The sequence below is a fragment of the Astatotilapia calliptera genome, chromosome 11 (assembly GCF_964374335.1).
Source record: "Astatotilapia calliptera chromosome 11, fAstCal68.1, whole genome shotgun sequence".
NCBI lineage: Eukaryota > Metazoa > Chordata > Actinopteri > Cichliformes > Cichlidae > Astatotilapia > Astatotilapia calliptera.
In genome coordinates this window covers 29,120,044-29,145,049 of record NC_137432.1, presented here as the reverse complement: position 1 = coordinate 29,145,049, position 25,006 = coordinate 29,120,044, and the positions used below count along the sequence as shown (strand labels likewise).

Here is a 25,006-nt window from a genome sequence, read left to right as displayed (position 1 = left end):
GGGCTGTGAATTAATCAGTGTGTTTCTGTTCCTTTTGCTCTTCTCGAAAAGTTACTAAATCTGAATTTTAGAATAGAAAACTAATTTGAAAATACAATCCACACAGTAAAAGTGCATTTAGTGAATCCTCAGGCTTGCTCTAACTATTACTATAAATACAACTAGCAAATCAATAAACTCAGCTTCTCTCTCACCCGCTATCTGTGGCTCAGCACAATTGCTGTAATGAATTTAGATGCTAAAAGTAAATAAAATGAAAACTGACATCCTGTTCCATAATCTTAGGAGCATGAAAAAAAAACACAAGTTTGTGAAGACGTTTCACCTCTCATCCAAGAGCCTTCTTCAATTCTAAAAACAAATGGTGCCCAGTGAGGTTTTTCCCCTTTGGAGGAGGTCATTGACCTACTATTGATCGTGTGCGCCATCACGAGTCAAGGTGAGAAAATCATGTGTGTGATTGGAGTCACCTGAGGCAAGGTATGAAGCGCCTGGGAAGGAATCTCAGGACTGCATTGTATGCAGGTGGCTAATAGCTGGTGTTGTAAGCCACCACCTCTGTTCAGCAATGGTTATCCACAGTGGATATAGATGGCCTCTTTTACTCCTCTCTCAAACCATATGTCTTATTGGTCCATGCACTTGTGGAGTGGCTGTTTGCAATCTGCTATTTAGACATCCAAGCATTTGTCACTGCATGGCACACACTACATTGTTTAGCTTGTATTTGGGAGTTTTGTCTTTGAGTTGACAAAACATTTTTGTCTAATGGCGTGGCTGGATCCGAAGTGCACGGGGATGTCATGGTTGGAGATAATTCTCCTCAGTTTCTTAAACAAACCTGCTACATAAGCAATGGCAATGTTGTTTGGTTTGTCATTCAGTTTCTCCCTATTGGTATCTGACTTTTTTTTTCTGTGCATCTTTGTGGATTTCTGGTGAGGTGAGATGTCTTCAGAAACTTTAAAAAGTCCATGTTCTTTTTTTTAAGCTCTTAAGAGTACCATGAATGGATGACTGAGAACCTACACAGACATCCAGCTCCATACTACATAATATACAAAACAGCCTTTGCTGCATTTGCAGTGGAAAAAGTGATGAAAGTATTTATATTCAAAACAATCATCATGTATAGTAAATCCTCTAATGGATGTGCTTGTTAGTTCCAAAGAAAATAAAATTTCCTCACAGCAGACATTCATTCACTATGCATAATAAGAAAAGAAGTGGAAATATTATTAGTGGCTTATTAATAAACTGTGACAGTGTGAGAGTGAGCCACCAATCCAAGTAACCAGAAAACTGAAACCAAACACAGCTAAATTAAATTTAGTCATCAGTATTTAGTGTTTATTGTCTGTGCTTCCCCTACTGGGACAAAACCAAATATTTTGTGTTTAAAACTTGCATACTAATACCAATTACAGCATCCTACAAAGATCAGTAGTACATACACATAGTATATAATGTATACTTTTAGTACCAGAGAGGAAATCAGTGATCTATTGCCACCACAAAGTCTGTTAGCCACAGTAAAGCAGAAGCAGGTTCTGTGGTCCCCCTGATGTAAGTAACTGACAGAAACCATGAAGCGCCATAGAAGCCACAACAAAGAGCTGTAAAAACCAACGCCTTATAGTTATAAAGTGTTATAAAGATATTAAGAAATAAGCGACAAACAGCACAGACGCTTTGTCACCTGAACTCTGACTGAAACAGAGTTTAAGTGGTGGGTGTAATGCAGTACACTGTTATCAGCAGTAACCATACCTTATTATTGGCACACTCACAATCATTCTGACAGACTAGACGTAATCTAAGTTACTTTTGTTTTGCAGGTTGGACGTAGAAAATTAACATCTTCTTATCACTGGAAAGTTCCTTATCTAAATGTCCAGTTACATGAGCGCAAATCTACAATCAGCTCATGTCGCTTTTCATTTCCTGTTTTAGCGTGACCTAACTTTTGTGACTCTTTAGAAAAAAAGTGAAAAGGTAAATAAGTTTTAAAAAAACAACAACAATCTACCGCAAATTTTATGGATTGGTTCTTTAGTCCTTTTTTTGTAATTCGTCCATTTGACAAAAATGAACTACCTTCTAGCTTTCTTTATGCACTGAGGGTCGTGTGTCAACTCCATCAGGGTATCCTTTAAGCACAGAAAGACTGGGTTTGAAACTCAAACAGAAGCAACCGTTGCGATGCAGCAGGAAATTACATGTTGCTAAATCTGACAGGTGTGTTTGGAAAATCACTAGAAAAGTGCTGAGTCATTATTTGTAACTTACATAGCCACTCCCACAGAGAGAGTTTTGTTTTTTTACAACTACATTTCTCACAATAGCAAGCATGCACTCTAGATATGTGTCCTTGAATGGCATATTGAGACCTCTGTGGGCTGCAGCTGGCAGCTGAAATTGGCCACTGACCCTTCACTATGCAGCTATCACATTACTAATTATGTATTATAAATATCACTGCTCACCATGCTTCAATTGAGAATTAAAATTGCATCCCCAGACTTTATTTGGCTTAAGGCAAAGGCACAAAACACTATGGTTTTATTTGAAGCATCCCTAATGAACAATGCTTTCTGAACTCTTGTTTGTAGTTAACTCTGATCTTTGGCCTTCCAGCTGCACCCACATGCCAACAATATCAGGCTCCACACAGCCCATTCAAGAGTAGGCGTGCAGAGGAGAAACGCTGTGGAGATCCCACACCTTAAACCTCCTTTCCTATAGGTGTCACTATATGCGGACGCCCCACCCCCCCACCCCCCTTCAGTCTACTCCTCATCCCACCCACTAAAGCTCCGCGAAAGGGTGTGCTTTTTGAAGGCTGTATGAGGCTATAATACAGCTGCAGACAAGTCAAGTCGCCACTTGGTTTGACACCCCGGGAAAAAAAGCCTCCGAGGCAGAGGGGGAGCATACGCACAAGTACCCCCACCCGTCGGATCCTCCGTCTGAGCTCAGCACAGGGTCTAGTCTCTCCGGACATACCGTGGAGATGCGGAACACACGAAGGTTAATATAAAAAAAGTTGGTGTAGTCGGGGCACACGGTAAACACATAATGTGGCAGCTGCCGTGTAGCTTCTATTCAAGGTCAATATCTGAGCACGGCCGCCGCACGGACGACTGTCTTAGGTAGGAGGGGGAGAGAGGAAACGCTGAAGGGATGCCGCTGTGCCTCGTTTACCTCCAGCATCAACGATGACATCTTCCACCGAAGAAGACGTTGATAGTCAATGACAAGGAAACGGACAAACTTGTGAAACGCCGCTACGAAGAGCAACTGAGGGCACTGGACTGTTGTAAAAGGAAAAAAGACACTCTTTCAGCATCTTGGCGTTTCCTGCTTTCTTTCCGCAACGACTTGTGCTGGAAGCGGCTGTTTACCTGGCTACAACAAGCGAAGAAGTCTAGCTAGCTAACGTTAACTGACATAATGAGGGGTCTGGTTCGGTTTCGCTTTGCTTCAGTGTCAGTTTGACGAACTAACTGTCAGAATCTTCTACGGTTGACGAGCTTTAACTAACGCGACACTACGAAGCGATAACTGGCACAACTTCCTTAAACTTGCCCGGTTTTTCAAGCCGACTTGTTAAAAAAACCCAAACAAACTCGGATTCATTTTCATTCAAGGTCGCCTTTATTTTTCAGCAGTAATGCCTTCCAGGACTGTGTCACACGGGGCTTCGGGCCGGCTTCGTGGACTGTTCTTGGTGATGGTTTTAGTGTTTCTGGAGGGCTCCGTGTTTACCGTCGCTGTTGCCAGCTCCGACCAGCATTCTCCTATCACGGCACACTCGGGCAGCCACAAAGCGACTGACCATGGCAGTCACAACAACACTGGAAAGGCTTTCCCTGTGCTAGACTTGAACTACGAAAACGTACGGGTCCCGTTTGAAATCTCATTATGGGTCCTCCTTGCCTCTTTGATGAAATTAGGTGAGTGTGATGTTATGCGAAAGCTCCACGTGACCTGTCAGTATGAGTGCAGCCTTTTCTGGAAATACCTGATTTAGTGTTACCTTATTTACCCAAATTCTATAAGTCTCTCTCCTACATCAGGTAACAGACAGTTTTTCAGGTGAATAATTACATTATGAAAAACACGCAGAATTACAGTTCATAGAAGGTACATTTGAATCAAAAGAGTTGAGTTAAAGTGCAGTTTTCCTGGTGATCAGATAGTAGATCGCACAGATAAATCACATGGAATGGAAGTTGTCAAGCAAACCAACCATAATCTTAAAGCATCATGTTTGACCCCTAGGCCACCCTACTTTTGTTGTGCATTAATGATGACTCTGGTATGCAGACTTAACTAGTTTGCTCAAAATAGCTCAGCTCAGTCTGTGAGAGGGCAAATCAATATTGCTGTTCAGGAAGATTACTCATCAGATCTGCCAGTGTCATGTGGTGAAGATGTTTAAGAGCTATATTCACTCCCTGCTACAATGATGACTAAGCAACCTGATACAGCAGTCTGGATATGTAGTCTTCAGCACAGTGGGGCCCTACCTCTACCTTGCAGTATTGTCCTGAGCGATGTTTTAGAAGCAGCTTGCTTTCCCCCCCCCCCCCCCTTACTGTTTGTGTTCTCCTTTATACTGTCTTTACCATCAATTTCTCCTGGCTTTCTGCTTTCTACAGAACACTGTATTGTCCTGAGCCATCTCTTTTTTTCTTTTTTTTTTCTTTTTAAATTATGAGAGCCAGCAGCTTGTCACTTGCCTGTGACATCAGGGGCCTGACTGAGCAGCAGCCTGTAGCCAGGGAGGATACTGCCTCACTGTCTGGGCAAGAAGCCCAGTATCTCAGGGGAGAGGACAGGAAGAGGGTCCACCTGGTTTGGGTAGCTTACTTGTTAGGATGCAGCTCAAGGACACACAGTAAAAATGATAGATGAGCATTGGCAGAAAGTGTGAGCAGAAGGAATGAGGAAAGTACAGAAAGTCGAAGAAAGGCAAATTAAAAAAATGAGACTAGATGAATGTGTAGGCTGACAGCAGCAGAGGACAGTGGTGACCTTAAGCCTCCGATTATCCCTTGACTACTTAAAATGGGCTCTGAACGATTCAAAGTGGCTGCTACCCTGCTCTGCCTCAGCCATGTCTCTGATTCATGTTCACTGAATTTATATCTTACAAGCTAAAAAGCGTATTCACAGACCATTTGTCTCTGAAGCAACCTTGACTGTGCATGGTGCCTTTTCTCTGCCTTTTTTCAACTGAGCACTTTACATAAATTGATTATAGCCACCCCCAAATCTTCTCAGATGAATCAGAACCAGGGGATGCAATTTAACTGACAAGCTGCCATTACCGTAAACACTGGTTAAGAGTCAAAGCCTTTATATTCACAAGGTATCTATTTTTGTCTCTGTAATCAGGCCATAAACACTGTACCACAAATATCATATCTTATCTTGTGACCCTAAAGCTAAGTCCACTTGAAGTGCTAGATAGATAGATAGATAGATAGATAGTTCTCATAAAAACATGTCGTCTTTGTGTTAAGAGCAAGGCTGTGTTTGCAAGCATCCATTTTTAAAAAATTGTTTTCTTTAATCGGGATGAAAAATATGCTTTAGCTGAATTTCTTTCCACATTTAGCATGAGTGTAATTTGTTACTTAGTAGAAATTAGATTGCAACCTGAACCTTATTTATTTCTTGTAGGGAAGAAAAAAAAAAGGAATAGATCCTAACATGAAATGGCCATTGCTTTTTTTTAAGTTGTAAGCAGATTTGTGATCGTGTGATATAGGCTTGTAGTGATAGATAAAAGAGTAAAACAATACCTACACAGATTTCCTATCCTCTCTCATAAAAAAAACAAAACAAAAAAAACCAAGCCCCCGTGGCTGCAAAACATTGCAGTTCTACTAGCAGTCCCTCAAGGTTGGCATATAAAGCACATGTATCTCCACTAGGGCTGCCACAAACGATTATTTTGACAGTCGACTAGTCACCGATTATTTTTGCGATTAGTCGACTAATCAGATCCATTGGACGTAAAACGTACAGCTTATTGCACCAGCAGCATCTGCTCTTATATAACTAGCATTAGCTTACAGCTTTAAGTGTTTAAGGTATGTGCTAACTAAAAATAAAGAAAAGATGATAGTTTATTAAATTTTAATGAAATTTGCAGATTGTTTCGGTGAAGTTTAATAAACTCCTTGCTATCTAAAATATAACAGGACACTGGAGTAAATTCTCCAGCATCTCACACTTCTGATAATCAGCTGTCTGCTTGACGTTTATTCAGCTGTGTAAAAACTATAACTTTAATCTCAGCCAAACCGATTTACTCAGGAACAAATAAAATACTAAAAAAGCCAAACAATAACATTTTTAAGTTATCTAAGTGACTCATATATCATGTTTAACCTGAGTAGCGAAAGACGGCGGTGGGTTTGAAAACGATTTGCCGGGAGTCCGGTGTTCTCACAGCTCTAGTGACCTTGCCCCCGGCTAGCTATCGAGCTAGTGGGTAACAGACGTCTCCGAAAACGTCGGAGCGCTTTTGAAAATATGTGGTGTCTTGATAAACTGAGCAGATATTTGAGGTTTCCACAGCTACATTCTCGCCTAAAAATATGTTAAACGTGTATTTTGTGACCCAGAAAGAATAATAAGAGTAACATTAAAACTAACTAGCTGCCGCCATTGTTGGAAACTAAGCAGGGCCGCGCTATGAATTCTGGGACACAGCTTCTTCTTCGGGGTTTAATGGCAGCTGGCATCGTTGTACATGCAGTGCTGCCATCTTCTGTTTCAGTCCGTTATTACACTCTTAAATCCTGCTACTCATTCCTGCGTCTTTTGGGATCTTACAAAGCTTCAAACGACGCGTCGACTATTAAATCAGTCGTCGACGATTTTGATAGTCGACGTAATCGTGACTAGTCGACTAATCGTGGCAGCCCTAATCTCCACAGACTCTTATTTTAAAATATCCTTAAAATATCCAACCTTACAACAATAATAACTCTAAAAAGAACAGTTTTGGCCTTTATGGATAGTTCCCTCTCCTTTAACTTGTCTATCTGCATAGTGGAAAAGGGGGTTTGACCGCTTTGACTGACAGTTTTCTTGACATAGAAAACTAGCCGATTGGTGTTTGGGAGGCCTCACCTCATCTAAGTTTAGTCTGTGAACTGGGCCTTTATCAGACAAATAGCTGTTAGGGTTACAGGGCAGGAAGTTTTTTTTTCCCTCAGCCAGAGTTAAATACTAGTATATTATTAGCCTGTGTCTTAGTAAATTAGCAGATACTTGTGTCTGTGCACTGTAACATTACAGTTTCTGGAGGCAGCTTGTTAGCCAACGTTAGCTTATAAGTTAACACTCCACCCTCTCTCCAAATATGGTAAGTTCCGGTTTCAAAACACTAGCATTGCAGTGGCCAAAACGCTAACAGTGAGACGTCAGAATTCAGAGTCTAAAACTAAAGAGGAATGTCATAAAGGTGTTTTGTTTTGGTTTTTTTGGCTATACAAATTATGGTTATCAATCACTGTGGCTTAAATGTGTGCCAGACTTTGCCATAATATGGAAACAGGTTATAACTTTAAGTGAATGAAGGCATGCATTTCTATCGCTCAGAAAATCCCACATTGAGTGGGCATATATAAGTGTATGGTTTTGTTGATGTTAACTAAAAAAATATGGCCTTGTTAAACAATGAGAAGAAGAACATAATCAGTGCCAAAACTCAACCCAGAATTGCAGCTCCAGCAGTTAATAAAATTGCTGATGGTGTTACATGTCTTTTGTGGTACCTTTTCGCACTTTTAACTGTTTTCATGTCTGTGGTGACGTCTTTGTTTCCTTCCTGTTTTTAAACTTGAGGGATTGCAAGCTTGTGGTTTGATTTGTTCCCATTTGTGACTTGTAATCACTAGAAACTGTGTCTTGAGTCGAGATTCTGAGGCTGTTAGGCTAATTTGTTTGCTTAGTAAATGATCCCCCAGGTGACGCTCACAATATTTATTTATTTTTTTCTCTCATTGTAGGTTTTGTTTTTTTGTTTTTTCCAGCTACTATATATTGTTGAAGCAGCCTGCCAGAGTCAACCAAGGCCTGGCTTATGAGTAATTCAAGTTGTAAAGAGTGTGCGGCCTAAGACGTGATTCTGGATTTTTGCAGTAGAACTAAACAAGTTAGATATGGGCCTTAGGTTGTGTGGGAAATATTCCCAGTACAGAATTTGAAACCAAACCCTTGGCAAAGAATGACTCACTCTGTCACAAAGTCTACTCCACATACCTGTATGGTGTTATTTATTAAAACCAAGCCCAGATTTTTTAACAAAGAAAAGTACTGAACTGCCACACTTACAGAGAAATATCTTTGCTTAAAAATGCTTACAGTAAATACCAAGTGTGTTCATGCAAAAGGCTTTTAAAGCAATTGGACATATTGACCAACTGGTTTAATGGTTTATAATCAGATATAATCAGCTATATCTCAGTTTAATTTAGAAAATTACCTCATGGGTAGATAAATGCAATAAAAAGCCATAGAAAGAAAGTTGCTTTACTAATATTTTTAAGTAAGTCATGGCAAATCAGGCAACAGCATCGGATTTTCATCCTTTTCTTTTTCACTGCTTTCAGTGTTTAAAACCTCAATCTATTCGCTTAAAAACATGTGTTCAACTGACACTAGTTATGCTCACTAAATTGTACTCCACTCAGTTGTTATAGTAGAAGACAAAACTCAGAATCATATCCTTGCAAGGAAACCCCTGCGGTTGTTTTGTATAGATATGACGTCAGGGATCATACTAAATTATACCACCACAAGGCCGTAATAAATAATTCAAAAACAATGCTGTGTTCCACAAGCAACTTGACCCCAATGGTCTGCACTGAACAATAACTCACAACAACTTTTATACAACACTTAACTGGGACTGCATCTCACTAAAATACATGCAAATCTTGGCCTCATTGTGAACGCCAATGTTATGGTGTTGGAAAGCTGCCTGCCGTATCACAATTACTACAAAGGAGACCAGATGAACGTCACCATTTTAAACAAAGAAACTCTTTAAATATGTTTGCTATCTTTTGTGTCTGCTTAATGCAGCTGATTTGGTTGCCAGTGGTTTGTAGTAAGTTACCTGGCAACAGGGCACACTTCCTGGTTTTGGGAATGACAGTGTAGTTCATACTAGGCAGTACTGACACTGGGTACACATCCAGAATTGAAAGAGCTGTTACTCTTTGCTAGTTTTCAATAACCTTGTTGCATAAAGGCTCCCAGGAGGCAATGGGGCAAGGACACAGCAGCTGCCCTTATTGAAAAGCAGCCATGAGAAACTGCCTAATCTTCTACTTTAAGAACATGGCATGAAAAAAGTCTTTATTATCTTACACACTACATGGCCCTTCAGACATTTATTTCCTACATACCCATGTCTTAATCATGATAGAGTTGTGTACCAGCTTGTGCCAGTGTTCTTTGAAGTTCGCTTCCCTCCTTTTCTCTATCTTATCTTCTGTGTTATTACCCTTCATTAGATGATTGCTGAAGGCCATAGTTGGAGTTGTGCTTAAGAGATTTAACAATGTGCTGTCAACACTTAGCTTAGGATGGGTTGTTCAGTCTACTTTAACTTAACCTTTAGCCCCCAATATTGCATGTGTTAAGAATTTTATATTTAGAAGGGTCTGTAATGATAATGGCATACATGTCCAGCATCTACAATCACTCATGAATGATAATGGCACATTTAGTTTCTTTCTTGGGTCCAGTATTAAGTTTGCCTCTGCTCAATGCACCAGCAGAAATACATTTATACCATACAGTTGTGACCTGTTTCCCCTTTCCTCAAGTACCATACTGCCCAACATTTTATCAAAGGGCTTTGTGTTTCTTTGCAACACTCAGTCATTAGAGCAGTTTAGAAATGTTTTGCAGGGGTATTTCATGTCCTTGAGATTGAACTTTATTTTATTCTAGATTCAATCAGCGTCAATCAGAAGACCACTTTGCAGAAGGGATCTTCTGTTTGTCTTCTATTAATACCACTGCTGGCTTCCCACCCTCTTACATCTTTTGAAAAAAAGAAAATGCTTTGGGAAAAACCGTACATGTGATGTAGATTCCCTTTACTCAGACTCACAGTTGGGTATAATGAGATGCTCTTTTCTTTGAATAAGGCTACGTTCACACTGCAGGTCTTAATGCTCAATTTCGATTTTTTTTTTTTTTTTTTTGATCAAATCCGATTTTTTTTTTTTTTTTTATCTGCTCATTCACACTACAAATAAAATGTGACAGCAAACGTGCTCTAGTGTGAGCCCTCAAAGCGGCCCGCATGCGCAAAAGAAGACGTCACACACAACACACTCTGTTTAGACCCAGAGCAAACAATATTGTTTGACTGTTTCAGACTTTACGTTTCCCAATTTTTCTCTAAGTTATAAAGTTATTTTGTTATTTACATATGGCCTAATAATTATCCTTATTGCAGTTTTAGAGAGGAGCGGTGCTTCAAAGGATAGTTGCAGATTTCTGTCAGAATCTGCAGATTATACAGTACAAATAAAATGTTCATGTTTCTCCAACCTTGTCTTCCCAGCGGTTTCACTAACATCTACACTGGATGGCCAGGAAACCGTCTTCTCGGGCACTTCTCCGGCGCTGATAATTGGCGTCTGTCCTGTGTCAGTGACGTAAAAGACAGATTTGATGCGACATGACCATTCAAACATCAGTCGCTTTCTAAAACATCAGATATGTATTGGATTCAGTACCACATGCAAAAGTGACCCAGATCGGATTTGAAAATATCGGATTTGTGCCTTTCACACTGTTATACCATGATCGGATATGGGTCGCATAGGGTCCAAAAAGTCAGATTCGATGCGCTTTCGCCTGCAGTGTGAATGTAGCCTTAGAGCTCTCTCCTGGTGTGACGAGAAGTTTAGACTTGTAAAATCTTTGTATGACACTTTGTGCTTTCTGTGTGAGCATTGCTAAAAAAAAATCATATTCATTTAAGTTACAGGACTGTGTTAAAGTCATGTGGCGCCTCTCATTTTTTATGTTTTGATAGGAAAGTGGGAAATGGGTGAAGTGATCTATTGAAATGTGCAAGCAAAAATGGAAATGGGTATAAGATGAAAATAGTAAACTATTCCTGAAGATGTACTTTAATCTTCAGGAATAGTTGTCCGGGCTTGAAGAACATTCAAAGCTCTCTGGATTTTGGCTTCCTTTTGCACTGTTCTTTGCCAAGATAACCCAACAGTCCTTTAATAATGTTGAGATTCCGGCTCTGGGGAGGCCAATCCATGACTGACAGTATTCCAATGTATGTGTGTAATGTTTTGGGGGTTTTGGGGGGGGTGTCAATACAGTTTGGGATCATTGACAGGCTGAGAAATGAAACTGTTGCAATTATTTATGCATTATCAAGGAAGCAAAAGGTTAAATGGATATGACCTACCACAGTTGTTGGCAGGCATTTTTGTGTAAAATGTTATCATGGGTATTAATTCTGAGGAAGGCCTTTCACTTTAAATTCTGTTCAGCTGAGTACCAATTAGTTTAGCTTGGGGTGTGCAGGCTGATTTGTGTAATGTGATGTCCCCCACACTAACAGATATCCCTGTAGTGTTGATGCCTGCAACACGTTTAGAAGAAGCTTTGTAATTATGTAACCGTGTCTATGGGAGTCGAGATGTTGTAATCAACAAGGTGCTAATTTGTGGTGCTAATTTAGCCTTATATTTGAAGCCTCTTGAGAGCACATCAACCCTCTCTTCTGAGAAGACACTGTGTTTTGGAAAATTCCAGAAATGGTAAATAGCCTGTATTTATATAGCGCTTTACTAGTCCCTAAGGACCCCAAAGCGCTTTACATATCCAGTCATCCACCCATTCACGCACACATTCACACACTGGTGATGGCAAGCTACATTGTAGCCGCAGCCACCCTGGGGCGCACTGACAGAGGCGAGGCTGCTGAACACTGGCGCCACTGGGCCCTCTGACCACCACCAGTAGGCAACGGGTGAAGTGTCTTGCCCAAGGACACAACGACCGAGACTGTCCAAGCTGGGGCTCGAACCGGCAACCTTCCAATTAGAAAGAGCAGCAGAATTTCCATCCTGCTCACATCCCATCCTTTTGGCTGAAATTTCATAAAGTTCTCGTTTACTGTGTTCAAGCAGTTCTCATAGAATATCTTTGTTGACCCAGTTGGATACTGAGCTTCCCAGGAGGTTTAGGTGACGCTCTTTTTCTTTTTATATTAAGGTTATTTGAAAGAGCAGCACTTGAGTTCTGGCATCTTATCGTGGGGAAATGAAGTCTTCTTAGACCAGTTAAGATAAAGCCTCTAATCCTGCAGCTGTGTGACGCACAGACATGCACTTGTTGAGCTTTCTTTTTCTGAAACACTGTTAATGTTGTGCTCAAGCTGCCCTAGCGTGAAACACACCAAGACCACCCCCACAAATGCCCAACTTGTGATGCTGGTGTTTTACATACCGTTAAGACATGTATGCTTATGTGCTTTCACTATAAATGATGCGTTTCGTTGTAGCAATAAACGTGCGTACTGGCATGAAGGTCTGATAATTACATGAGAAACAACCTGTATTATAACTGAGAAACATACTGTACTATGCACTAATTGGTTCATTCATTTAGCGTGCCAATAATCACATTGTGTAAAAGTAAGCCGATCAGAGGGACCATCTTCATGCCTCATCTCTCCTTGTTCAAAAGAGGGGTAACAAATCCAGCAGCTATTATTTCAGGTGGTACTGCTTTCAGGCACCAACCACTTTTGTCCTATGATGATTGAACTTTGTAACTATGTTGCTCACTGATAGTTTCACATGTGCTATTTTAGATGAATGTATTCAATATTAAAATACCAAATTTATTGATTTACAGTGTAAAATGATCTTTCCCAAAAATATTGTTTTGTCTGGATGTGTTGTAACCCTGCCCTGTTTAAGTTTCTGTTTATGCTGTGTTATTTATTACACTGCGAGCAAAATACTGACACATACCTGTGTACAGTAAAAACAGCCCCACTGTGGGATGCCTACTGCTGTCCCTTTGAAGTCTTTATTTACTGTTTTTCCAAAAGTTGCAGTTGTTCCGTTGCCTCAACATGGATAGGCAACTTGTGTATGTATTTTGATAATCAGAAAGATAGGCTTTCAAAGACACACTGTATATGTCGTTTGTTGGGAGTGTCAAAGTCTTACTGTGAGCATACCGTATTGACAGACTCTGTGCCTTGACATGAGCTATGTAGCCTCAAGCAATACCACCTGATTGGGAAAGGTTATTTCAGTTCTCTGGAATGTCCACCAAATTAGATTAGCTGATCAAATAAAAATTTAATGTAAATTAAATAATAAAAATAAAGGTAAAATATAGCACTTATGTATTGTTTCATGTCCTGAACGTAGGGCGATAGTAACTTTATTTAAACTGCACGCTTGACTTTGTTGGTCTCTCGTGTCTCTTACGATCTGTCTACGTTATATCTTTTGCATGTCATTTTCATTTTTTTTTCCTTCAAGAGTACATAAGGTGATGGTGTTAGGATCAGGGGTTACACAGGTCTTTAACATACCAGCAGCTGCAGTTTTTTTTTTTAAATTTTTTTTTTTATTAAGATGTTGGAATGAGTACGTGAGGACAGGCAAGCTTTGGCAAGTCTATACAGCCCACACAAAATTATTCCTTTTGCATTTCCTGCCTATATCACCAGTGCAGAATGGTGCATTTCATGCTGATGTTAACAGTGATGAATAAATTCAGAAGCTTATTTTTTGTGCACTATTTTAAAAAAATAAATAAATAAATAAATAAAAATAAATCTAAAGCACAAGAAGGAATTAGCTGTGTGGGTGGTAGCATAACACATAAGTGATGTATGTTACAGATGATCGCTTGTGGTTAGTTCTGTGTAATCTCTGTAAAGCAGAAAAGAGCTCGAAATAATTCCAGTTAATTTCAGGGTGTGTCCACACTATTTGTTTATTACTTATCATTTAACCCACAAACCAACACAATTTTTTTTTTTTTGTTTTTGTTTTTTCACTTAAGATCCATTTCCTTCGATTTTCACATTGAATTTGTATTACTTCTGTTTTGTAGTTGACAGTGAGTACAGGTGGTCAATACTATATATACAAACCTTCTGCTGCTCATATCAAGCACTTGTTCATGTTTGTCTCTTCTTTTGTTTCCATCCAGGGTTCCATCTGGTTCCTCACTTATCCAACATTGTGCCAGAGAGCTGCCTGTTGATCGTGGTGGGCTTGCTGGTAGGGGGAATCATCAGAGGTACTGGTGAAACAGTCCCACCAGTGTTGGACTCTAAATTGTTTTTTTACATCCTGCTGCCCCCCATTATCCTGGATGCTGGCTACTTCCTGCCCATCCGTCCCTTCATGGAGAACCTGGGCACAATCCTGATATTTGCTGTCGTGGGTACTCTTTGGAATGCCTTCTTTGTTGGGGGCTTGCTATATGGTGTGTGTCAGATTGGTACAGAAAGCAGTTCAATCCTTAGCAGAATAGGGCTTCTGCAGTGCCTGCTCTTTGGTTCCATCATATCAGCTGTGGATCCTGTTGCTGTGCTTGCTGTGTTTGAGGAGATCCACATCAATGAGCTCTTGCACATCCTGGTGTTTGGCGAATCACTACTCAATGATGCCGTAACTGTGGTGAGTGACCAAACTGCAGTCTAAGTAGTACAGTAGACTGATATATATGAGGCAGACATTTTTCAGGCTAAAACTGTTTGGCATTTGGCATTCTGCTGATTTGTTTACCTGGCATTACAGGGACTAGTATATACATTTTATTCATACAATGTGTAACCAGCCCAGAGGCCAAATTTATTTTCATGTTAAAAAATAAAAGGAGCTTCACAGTCAGCAAACAATGCATTCTGTCCTTAGCCCCTTGACTGGATTGACTAAGACATTAGTTCATGTCCTTATCACCCATCATAATCCTGTTTCTTAAACTATTCTCCTACCAATTCATATTCATTAGTTAGTACCTTTTTTTTGTTATTCAGTTTTTCTTCCCTCTTTCACTCTCCCTCTTGTAGGTATTGTACCACCTGTTTGAGGAGTTTTCAGGCATTGGCTCAGTGACGCTGTTGAAAGGCTTCCTGGGAGTCATCTCCTTCTTTGTAGTCGCCCTGGGTGGCGTTCTAGTTGGAGTTCTGTACGGGATCCTCGCTGCCTTCACCTCACGCTTCACCTCCCACACGCGCGTCATCGAGCCTCTTTTTGTCTTTTTGTACAGCTACATGGCCTACCTGTCTGCTGAGATATTCCACCTCTCTGGCATCATGGCGTAAGTTTGTTCAAGTCTGGTATATAACAACTCACGAAAACCCCAGCGTTATAACACATTGTCAGATTGTGTTCTACATGCAGGATATGGCAAAATTGAATCTCAGTATTACTCTATATAATGAATAAGATTATTCCGTTTTACTGTGCAATATCACTGAATTTTAAGTGATTCAAAGTTGTGTACATTTACAGTAATTGTACCACTGCTAAGTTGAAATTCATGGTACTTGAGTAATAATAATGGGTTGCATTTATATAGCGCTTTTTGAGACCCTCAAAGTGCTTTACAATTCCACTATTCATTCACTCTCACATTCACACACTGGTGGAGGCAAGCTACAGTTGTAGCCACAGACTGACAGAAGCGAGGCTGCCATATCGCGCCATCGGCCCCTCTGGCCATCACCAGTAGGGGGTAGGTGAAGTGTCTTGCCCAAGGACACAACGACCAAGACAGACAGAGCTGGGGATCGAACCAGCAACCTTCCAGTTACAAAATATATAAATGTAATCCATTATTATTATTAGTAGTAGTATTAGTATTATTATTATTATTATTATTATTATTCCAGTGAAACCTAGTACACATTGTGACCAGTGCAGCAAGACACTAAGCAAGCAATTTCCAGTTAAACTGAATGTAAAATTGTCCATGTCAAAGTCTCTAAATACCATAAACTTTGTCACCTTTGGCCTGTTGTTTTATCTAATGCTTCATAGCTCCACATGTTAAGAAACTGAAACTAGCAAAACACCAGGCTGAGAGATTTCAGTGGTCGGATGGTATTAGTAGGCTGTTGAAACATAGTTGCACTGGTGATTGGGTGGTGTAGAAACTGCTCCGCTACCAAAAACAGGGGTTGGCCTAATCAGAAAAGTAAGTAAATGGAATACAATTAAAATAAAATGATCACTGTCGATAAGAACCTCACCAGTCCCTTACTGGATGGGACATATGTTTAAATTCATCCACTTAATCAAGATGACTGGCTTGTCTGGCATTGTGACACGTTTAATTCACCTGTTAAGAATGAGAATGTCTGAAGTGTATGTAAACCAGTGGGAGATCACCAAATTATATTTAACTGTTTCATTCACATACAATGTGAATGATCCAGCCGACCTTCGTTAGTCGAAATTAATAGATTTTAACTCTGGTTCTTTAATCCCTCTTTTAATGTCTTCATAGTGTTTTTTTCAGTTTTGTTTGTTGTTTAAGAACAGTCTGAAACTTGAAGAGGAACCTGACCCATGTTGGATGTTGGCTAATCAGTGCTGTGGGTGGGACTATCGCAGCCGTAAAGCTGCCAGAATGATGTCTTGTTTTTTGGCGGGGGGTTTTCTCCACACTTATTGCTTGTACAACTGTACAACAAATGGAGAAATATGTTGAATTGTTCTCACTCCACTGCACTCTTAGAACCCCAGCGAGCAGTATAATGGCATGACTACACATCTGTACTGAAATCCGAAATGACTGATCAGTTGGGGGAAAGCTGAATTTGATCACCCATGGAAACTAGTTACAAAGAAGAAGAAATTCTTCCTGATTCCAACATAGCGTTACATTGAGTGAGATACTCTTATGTTGTACTGGACCTCTCCTCAGTGTTTAGATGCCATATTCTTTATATATTCTTACCACTGGGTGAAAATTACACTTCTTATATACGTTCAGGAAAATTATGTTCTATATATAGCCAGTGGTTTGGGAAACTAATCTAATCTAATGCCACCTGAACCAAGCTAGGATTTAGTGGCATGTCTGTGAAGGTTCTCAGTCATCCAGGTCATTGTAGTCAAAGGAGCTTGCAAAGAAAAGCGTCTGGACTTCTTTAAGTTGCTTGAAGACGTTTCACCTCTCATCCGAGAAGCTTCTTCAGTTCTAAGGTCAAATGGTGGAGAGTCCCAGATATAAACCCCCCACAGAGGGACAAAAGGACCCCCTGATGATCCTCTAATCGCCTGAGCCAAGGTGTGAAACTGGGTGTGGGTCCCAATCAGCCAGAGTTTCGGGTGAGTTCATTGTGAAACCTGGCCCCACCTTATCATGCGAATTCCTGAGATCAGATGGCCCAGGATGTGAGTGGGCGTTAAGGCGTCTGGGAAGGGATCTCAAAATTGGATTATAGATGGCAGAGAGTTGGTGTCGTAAACCACCGCCTCTGTTCAAAGATGGTCGCTCACAGTGGACATAGACGGCTTCTTTCACTCCTCTTTCAAACCATCTGTCCTCTCTGTCCAAAATGTGAACATTGGCATCCTCGAAAGAGTGTCCTTTATCCTTAAGATGCAGATGGACTGCTGAGTCTTGTCCTGTGGAGGTGGCTCTTCTGTGTTGTGCCATGCGCTTGTGAAGTGGCTGTTTGGTCTCTCCAATGTAGAAGTCTGGGCATTCCTCGCTGCACTGTGCAGCATACACCAAGTCTGTGTTTTGGCGTTTTGTCTTTCGGGTGAACCAGTTTTTGTCTGAGCGTGTTGCTGGGTCTGAAATGCACCGGGATGTCATGCTTGGAGAAAACTCTCCTGAGTTTTTCTGGTACACCGGCTACATAGGGGATGACAATGTTGTTGCGTCTGCCCATTTAGGATAGCCGCACGTTTTGAGTGCTTCCTTTACATGTGTGTGTTCCTTCTTTTTTCCTTCAGGCTTAGAGGGAACAAGTTCTGCCTGGTGGTGTAGGGTCCTAATTACTCAAAGTTTGTGTTCCAGAGGGTGATGGGAGTCAAACAGGAGGTACTGGTCCGTGTGTGTGGGCTTCCGGTAAACTTCGATGTTGAGGTTGCCATTCTCTTCAATGTGCACAGCGCAGTCCAGGAAAGGCAAACAGTTGTCCTTTGTGTCTTCCCTGGTGAACTTGATGTTTTTATCCACAGCGTTAATGTGCGCAGTGAAGGATTCCACTTCTTGTGTCTTGATTTTGACCCAGGTTTCGTCTACTGTAGACGACACAGCCACTTCACAAGCGCATGGCACAACACAGAAGAGCCACCTCCACAGGACAAGACTCAGCAGTCCATCTGCATCTTAAGGATAAAGGACACTCTTTCGAGGATGCCAATGTTCACATTTTGGACAGAGAGGACAGATGGTTTGAAAGAGGAGTGAAAGAAGCCGTCTATGTCCACTGTGAGCGACCATCTTTGAACAGAGGCGGTGGTTTACGACACCAACTCTCTGCCATCTATAATCCAATTTTGAGATCCCTTCCCAGACGCCTTAACGCCCACTCACATCCTGGGCCATCTGATCTCAGGAATTCGCATGATAAGGTGGGGCCAGGTTTCACAATGAACTCACCCGAAACTCTGGCTGATTGGGACCCACACCCAGTTTCACACCTTGGCTCAGGCGATTAGAGGATCATCAGGGGGTCCTTTTGTCCCTCTGTGGGGGGTTTATATCTGGGACTCTCCACCATTTGACCTTAGAACTGAAGAAGCTTCTCGGATGAGAGGTGAAACGTCTTCAAGCAACTTAAAGAAGTCCAGACGCTTTTCTTTGCAAGCTCCTTTGATTTAGTGGCATGTATAGCATTTTCTGACATACCATTTCATCAGCTCTTGTAGTACGTAGCAATTGATTTTCTGTTTACTTTCAGGCTGTTTAAGATTGCAGGTCTTACTGATGTTCCTGACGGGAGGTGCTGATGCAGTTTCACCCCTAAGTCAGGAATGATGGATATGTAGCTTCAAGGACAATCCTTTGCCTGCAGCTGTGTTGCCCCTCATATTAAAATCTGGATTTGGTTTTCTGTATTACTGGTCTGTGAAAGAGGAAAGAAAGAACTTATTGATGTGATTTCCTTTTATCATTTCTGCAAAACCTTGAAAGGCAATACTGACAAGGAGGAGGAATGTTGACCAGCTGCTGTGGATTATTGAGCATATTTGTCAGTTGCTTTTGGCCCTTTTTTTGACACACAAACATTGCATGACTAGATTAGAACAGGGAGGTGGCTGCCAGACAGGAATTGTGAGATAACTTTGTTTATTTTTCCAAATTAGTCCGTAACTGAACCTCTGAGCTTTTTTATTTTTTATTTTTTAAAGTGGTCACTCTAACTGGCAGCTCAGGAAAACTGGTACTACTTTTAACCATGTTTTCCTTTTAAAACATAAAGTGGTTCTGTGTTATATGACTTTATTGTGGTCAATAATGTTTTCAATTGGATGAGAAATGAGACCAAAATAACCCCACATTAATTGTTTCTGTATATCTAAAAAAAATTCTGTTATTACTATTTCTCTTCCCAGGTTAATAGCATGCGGCGCCGTGATGCGACCCTATGTGGAGGCCAACATATCCCACAAGTCCCACACCACCATTAAATACTTCTTGAAAATGTGGAGCAGTGTCAGTGAGACTCTAATCTTTATTTTTCTGGGAGTGGCCACGGTTGCTGGACCTCACGATTGGAACTGGACCTTCGTTACTGTCACAGTCATTCTGTGTCTTGTTGCACGGGTTATAGGTCAGTCCTGCTTCTGTATTTTTGCACGACTTCTTCAAATATATGCATGAAAGCAAATTTCAAGTGTGACATAGTGTATGCAACAGAGGAATATATTTGTTATATTATTAGCATTCAAGGTTAGTTTGCTTTTTGTTTTCTTTGGCAAAGGAGGTGATTGGGTTACATTGTGATTCTCATTCTTGATAAAAGAACTGGGATTAAGTGTTTCCATCATGTGTTATTACACAGCTGTTGGTGGAATTGCCCCTGAGGATTTCTCCACTGAGTTGTCACAAGTTCTTCTTGTTATTGATTTGTCATACTCTCTGTGTCTATATATATATATATATATATATATATATATATATATATATATATATATATATATATATATATATATATATATATATATATATATATATATATATATATATATATATATATATATATATATATAAATAAAAATATAATATTAGGGGTGCAACGATACACAAAATTCACGGTTCGGTTCGATACTTTGGTGTCACGGTTCGATATTTTTTCGATACAAAAAAATGTTCATGCATTTTTAATTTGTCATTTATTAAAATTATAAATATATATTTTAACTCAAAAGTACAGTTTTTAAATTTAACCCTAACCCTTGTGCGTGTTTTTTATTTTGACAGCGAATGCGCACCTGCGGACCACTTATGTGCAGCCCTGGTTATTTAGCTCGTCATATCGCAGCCACAGAAATTCTTTTTCCATGAAACCATAAAGCTGCACTTTCTTTTTGCCTTATAGTCTGATTTGTCATAACTTCTCCGTTTTGTGGTAAGCTTTTCTTTGGCTGTCACTTCTTCACCCTGACCTGTCTTATTTGGCTCAGCAGAACTGAAATGCTTTTACACGCTCACTCACATAAGCTCAGCGATTCTCTGTGCGATCAACCTCTCACATGTTTAAGCTGCGGGAGATTTCACTTGTCATGTTTGCATAGTAAGCTAACGATTAATAAGATGATGTCAGAGGAATTGGTGCACAAATTATCATCACTCACAGATCAGTGCTGTCGCTCTCTATACACAGTTCGCACGATTGCAAAGTGAAAGCAAAAAAACGAGCGCAAATTCAAACGCGACTTCAATATGTCACATATTGACAGTGGCTCACCGATGCCAATGACATAATTACCCAGCTACATTTCTGAAAGAATGCAAAAGCATTGCCATATATTTTTCCTACAATAGCCCGACGGGCAGGGCAGAGATAGATTTTGGTAGCCCGACTGAAAAAATCGCTAGCTCCAGGACGTCGGGCTAGCGATATTGCAAGCCCTGTATCTGATTGAGGAATCACTCATCTTTGGAAAAGAGAGTTTATTACAGAGAGATGGCTCTTTCCAAAATAAAAGCTATACTATCCGCTTCTTCTGGGCTATATTCTCAGCAGCATAAGGAGAATCATGTGCTAACAGCTGTCTAAATGACTCGGCTAAAGTTAGTAGCATGCTTGCTTTTTTTGTCTGCTTCCACTTGTCTTTGCACTAGGATGATGTCGGCGTAAATGTGCAGTCATATTCGTTGTGTTCCCACTAGTGCTTTCAGGTTAATCTCGTTGAAATGACCTTAACGCCACAACACGGCAAATCTCCGTTAATGAGCTACCGCTGATCGCTCCGTGCATGGGGCTAGACGGCCAACACGTTAACGAGCTAACTGCGCTAGCACATTGGTTCACACCAATGTAATTGAGCATTGCGTGGCACATCCAACATACTGTTTTACTTTAGTCCATGACTCGCTTACCTTCAGGGTCATACGTCACATGAAAACCAAAATAATTCCAAACGCCAGATCTGAATGAGGGTGGGGGAGGTGCCCTGCGCTCTTCCTTCTGACTATGCTGTCTGTGTTGAGCGCTCAGTGGATCTGCGCTGGACAGTGCAGCCTAGGCGGAGTAGTCGAACACAGATTCACTGAGCGCTCAACACAGACAGCATCGTCAGAAGGAAAATTGATAAAATAAATTACAAATGTTGTATTGTTTGATACATATGCGTACCAAACCGAAAGCACTGTATCGAACGGTTCAATATCGATACGAATATCGTTGCACCCCTAGTATATACGTGTGTGTGTGTGTGTATATATATATATACGTGTGTGTGTGTGTGTGTGTGTGTGTGTGTGTGTGTGTGTGTGTGTTGCCGGGGTGGCATTGAAAGTGAAAGTATCAGTGACTGCAGGGTTCTCTCACTATATATATGATCAGTCATAAGTCACACACATCTTACTTGGATCATAAGATACAGCATCTTATGATGGAAAGCAGTTCCAAGTTCTTGTCTTGTGATCGTTCCAGTGGTTTTTTTTGTTTTGTTGTTGTTCTTTTTTTTTCCAAATTCATAATTTTTTTTTTTTAATAGTTCACACAGAGGTGCTCAATGCTTTACAGTGTATGCTTTAGCATTTTTCATATGTTGAAGAGTTGTTTTTTTGTTTTGTTTTTTTCCTTTCAGGTCATTTATGTCACTGCTATAGATTTTCATATTTCAGTGGCTTTGGTTGATTAGTGTTCATGAAAATTACCTAATATTTTCAAGTGGATGTTTTGCCTTCCTCATACAGCAGAAAAAATTGCTCAGATTCTAACTGACCCTAAGAGGTTAACCCAAAGCTAGAACAGCACAGAAAGATATGGAGAAAGTTAGATATTCTTCTGAAATCTTCTGAGATTTCCGTCCTTTCTTTTTGTTGCAATCCAAAGACACTAGAAAGATTGCATTTAGAACACTTAAAACATCACTGACACACAAAGCCTGACTAATTTGTACACTGTTCTTTCCAGGTGTTGTTGGTCTGACCTTTATAATCAACAAGTTCCGCATTGTCAAGCTGACCACCAAGGATCAGTTCATTATAGCCTACGGTGGCCTGCGAGGTGCCATTGCCTTCTCCCTTGGTTTCCTGCTTAACAAAGAGCACTTTCCTGAGAGGGAAATTTTCCTCACTGCCATTATCACTGTGATTTTTTTCACTGTGTTTGTTCAGGTATGAGTACTCTATTTATTTATGTATTTATTTATTTGTTAATCAGAAAACCCCTCACAAAACTTGTAAACAGTTGGCGTTAGACTTTTGTAAGAAGTTTTAATAAAAATCCATTTTACACCTAAAGGTCACTTTATTAGATATTCAGCTGCAGTTCAGCTGCTTGTTAATACAAATCTACCCAGTCACTCACACGGCAGCAACTCAGTGCATTTAAGCACTGGTCAAGATGTAAAGATGGCCTTCTGAAATTCATATCTGGCATCAGGATGGTGACTTTGAATATGCCATGGTTGTCAGTTCCAGACAAACCTGGTGTTAACATTCAGAATCAGCTGGTTTTCCCACATAGCCCCCTCTGAAGTTTAGAGAAAGAGAAAATATCCAATAAAGAGCAGTTCATGGAGCAAAAATGCTTTGTTGATGCCAGAAATCGGAGGAGAATTACTAGACTGTTTTGAGCTGAAAGGAAGACACCAGTAACTCAAATCCTAGAGCAGGAATCCACACCAAGTACCACTCCTGTCAGCTAAGAACTGAAAACTAAGGCTGCAGTTTGCACAGGCTTGCCAAAATTGGACAGTCAAAGATTGGAAAATGGAGTTTGGTCTGAGTCTTGATTTGTGCTGCTGCCGATGGGGTCAGAATTTGGTGTAAACAATGTGAAAGCATTGATCCACCCTGCCTTGTATTAAGTGTTCAGAGTGCTGCTGGTTGTGTAGGGGGGGACATATTATTGGCACACTCTGGATCCTTAATACCAACTGAGAATCATTTAAATGCCACAGTGAAAAGTGGCTGGTAAGTGTAGGTTAGACATCACATCAGTTGTTATCACGATATGTATTTCTACCCACTCATGTCCATCTCTCTTTGCAAGAGAGCTCCTTTTGGTCTAGTATATTTGCATCTGATACATCTAGTTTGAATGTTTCCTGTACTGTTTGTCTGTCAATTTAGTCTCTCAGAACAAATGTTTCTGCAACCATTCATGCATGCAGAGAATTAAACTAAAATAAAAAATATTTCATAGAGCATATTTGCAGAAGGAGGCTTATTACTTCCTCCCTTAGGGGAAAAAAAAGCCTATTTTTATCACACCAGTTCCTCAGCTTCAACTCCTGTTTTCTTTTCTCTGAGCTCCTGTTTTTGAAAATGTAATTTTGTGCTGTAGGTGTGTACGCTAACACAAATGCAAGTGAGAAAATCTGTAGATCAAATGCAAAAACTGTGAAGGAGTAAGAGATATGGGTCTAAAGACATGCAGTTTTGCTCTGAAAGCTTGGTTCTGGAAACATGAATTCAAGATAAAGACACATTCAGTGTTGCACATGCATTGTGTTTTGTTTATTTTAAGCACTGCGGTGCATCACTTAGCCATGTCAGATAAACCAGTCTCCAGGTGGGATTGTAGGAAGATTTTCAGAGGTTATTTGGCCCCAGACAGGCAGCAACTAAAATAAAACCCTGAAAGCACATTCTCTCGCTTTAAAACTTAGATTTCAAACATATTTTATTCATGCTGCTGGAACTCTGGTTCTGTCGCCAGCGCAGACCAGGAGTTTGTAATTAGAAGCCTCTTTTACCTCCAAGGTTTAGTTTGTGTCTGTATCTGCATGAGCATTGTTATTTGGAAGTTTTACTGATATGAAGTGAAAAGCTTCATTATTTTATTTGTCAGTCGGCATATGAATGAGATTTCCCTTTTTTTGGGTTACTTGTGTTTGTCTCCTCGTGGCCATTACACTAGGAACTGAGCCCTTAACAAGTCTGGATTTATGATCTTGGTCATGGCTAAATGTCTAATTTAGTGTCAGTGATGTTTTAACTGGCATGACTGTTTATTCAAGATGGCCACGTGAAACTATTTCGTTTGGTAGGACATTCATGATGTTTATAATGTAGTTAAATTTTAAACTACAGTACAGAGAGTGTTATATTTCTGTAATTATGAGCAGGCATTGTTACAAGTGTAGAAACATGATAAAATTCACTCAGACTAAAAATAATGGGTCTTTTGTTCAGGCTCAGATGGCAAATTGTTAAAAAATACAATCAGTCTTATTGGGCCAGCCTGACACTGATTAGCTGTGCCAATGAGGTGAAAGTGCAGCATTTTAATCAAATCGCAAGTTCCCTG

General features: G+C 40.3%; 1 protein-coding gene across 1 annotated transcript in view; it reads left to right on the top strand.

Annotated features, from left to right (window-relative positions):
* Positions 1-2,815: 2,815 nt before the first annotated feature.
* slc9a1a (solute carrier family 9 member A1a) overlaps positions 2,816-25,006 on the top strand; it is a 42,818-nt gene continuing 20,627 nt past the window's right edge. Inside the window, exons 1-5 of the mRNA XM_026184573.2 lie at positions 2,816-3,956; positions 14,257-14,729; positions 15,122-15,372; positions 19,632-19,849; positions 22,664-22,866. Coding sequence (XP_026040358.1) covers positions 3,674-3,956; positions 14,257-14,729; positions 15,122-15,372; positions 19,632-19,849; positions 22,664-22,866 — 1,428 coding nt within the window. The 5' untranslated portion in view covers positions 2,816-3,673. The remainder of the gene's footprint in view (positions 3,957-14,256; positions 14,730-15,121; positions 15,373-19,631; positions 19,850-22,663; positions 22,867-25,006) is intronic.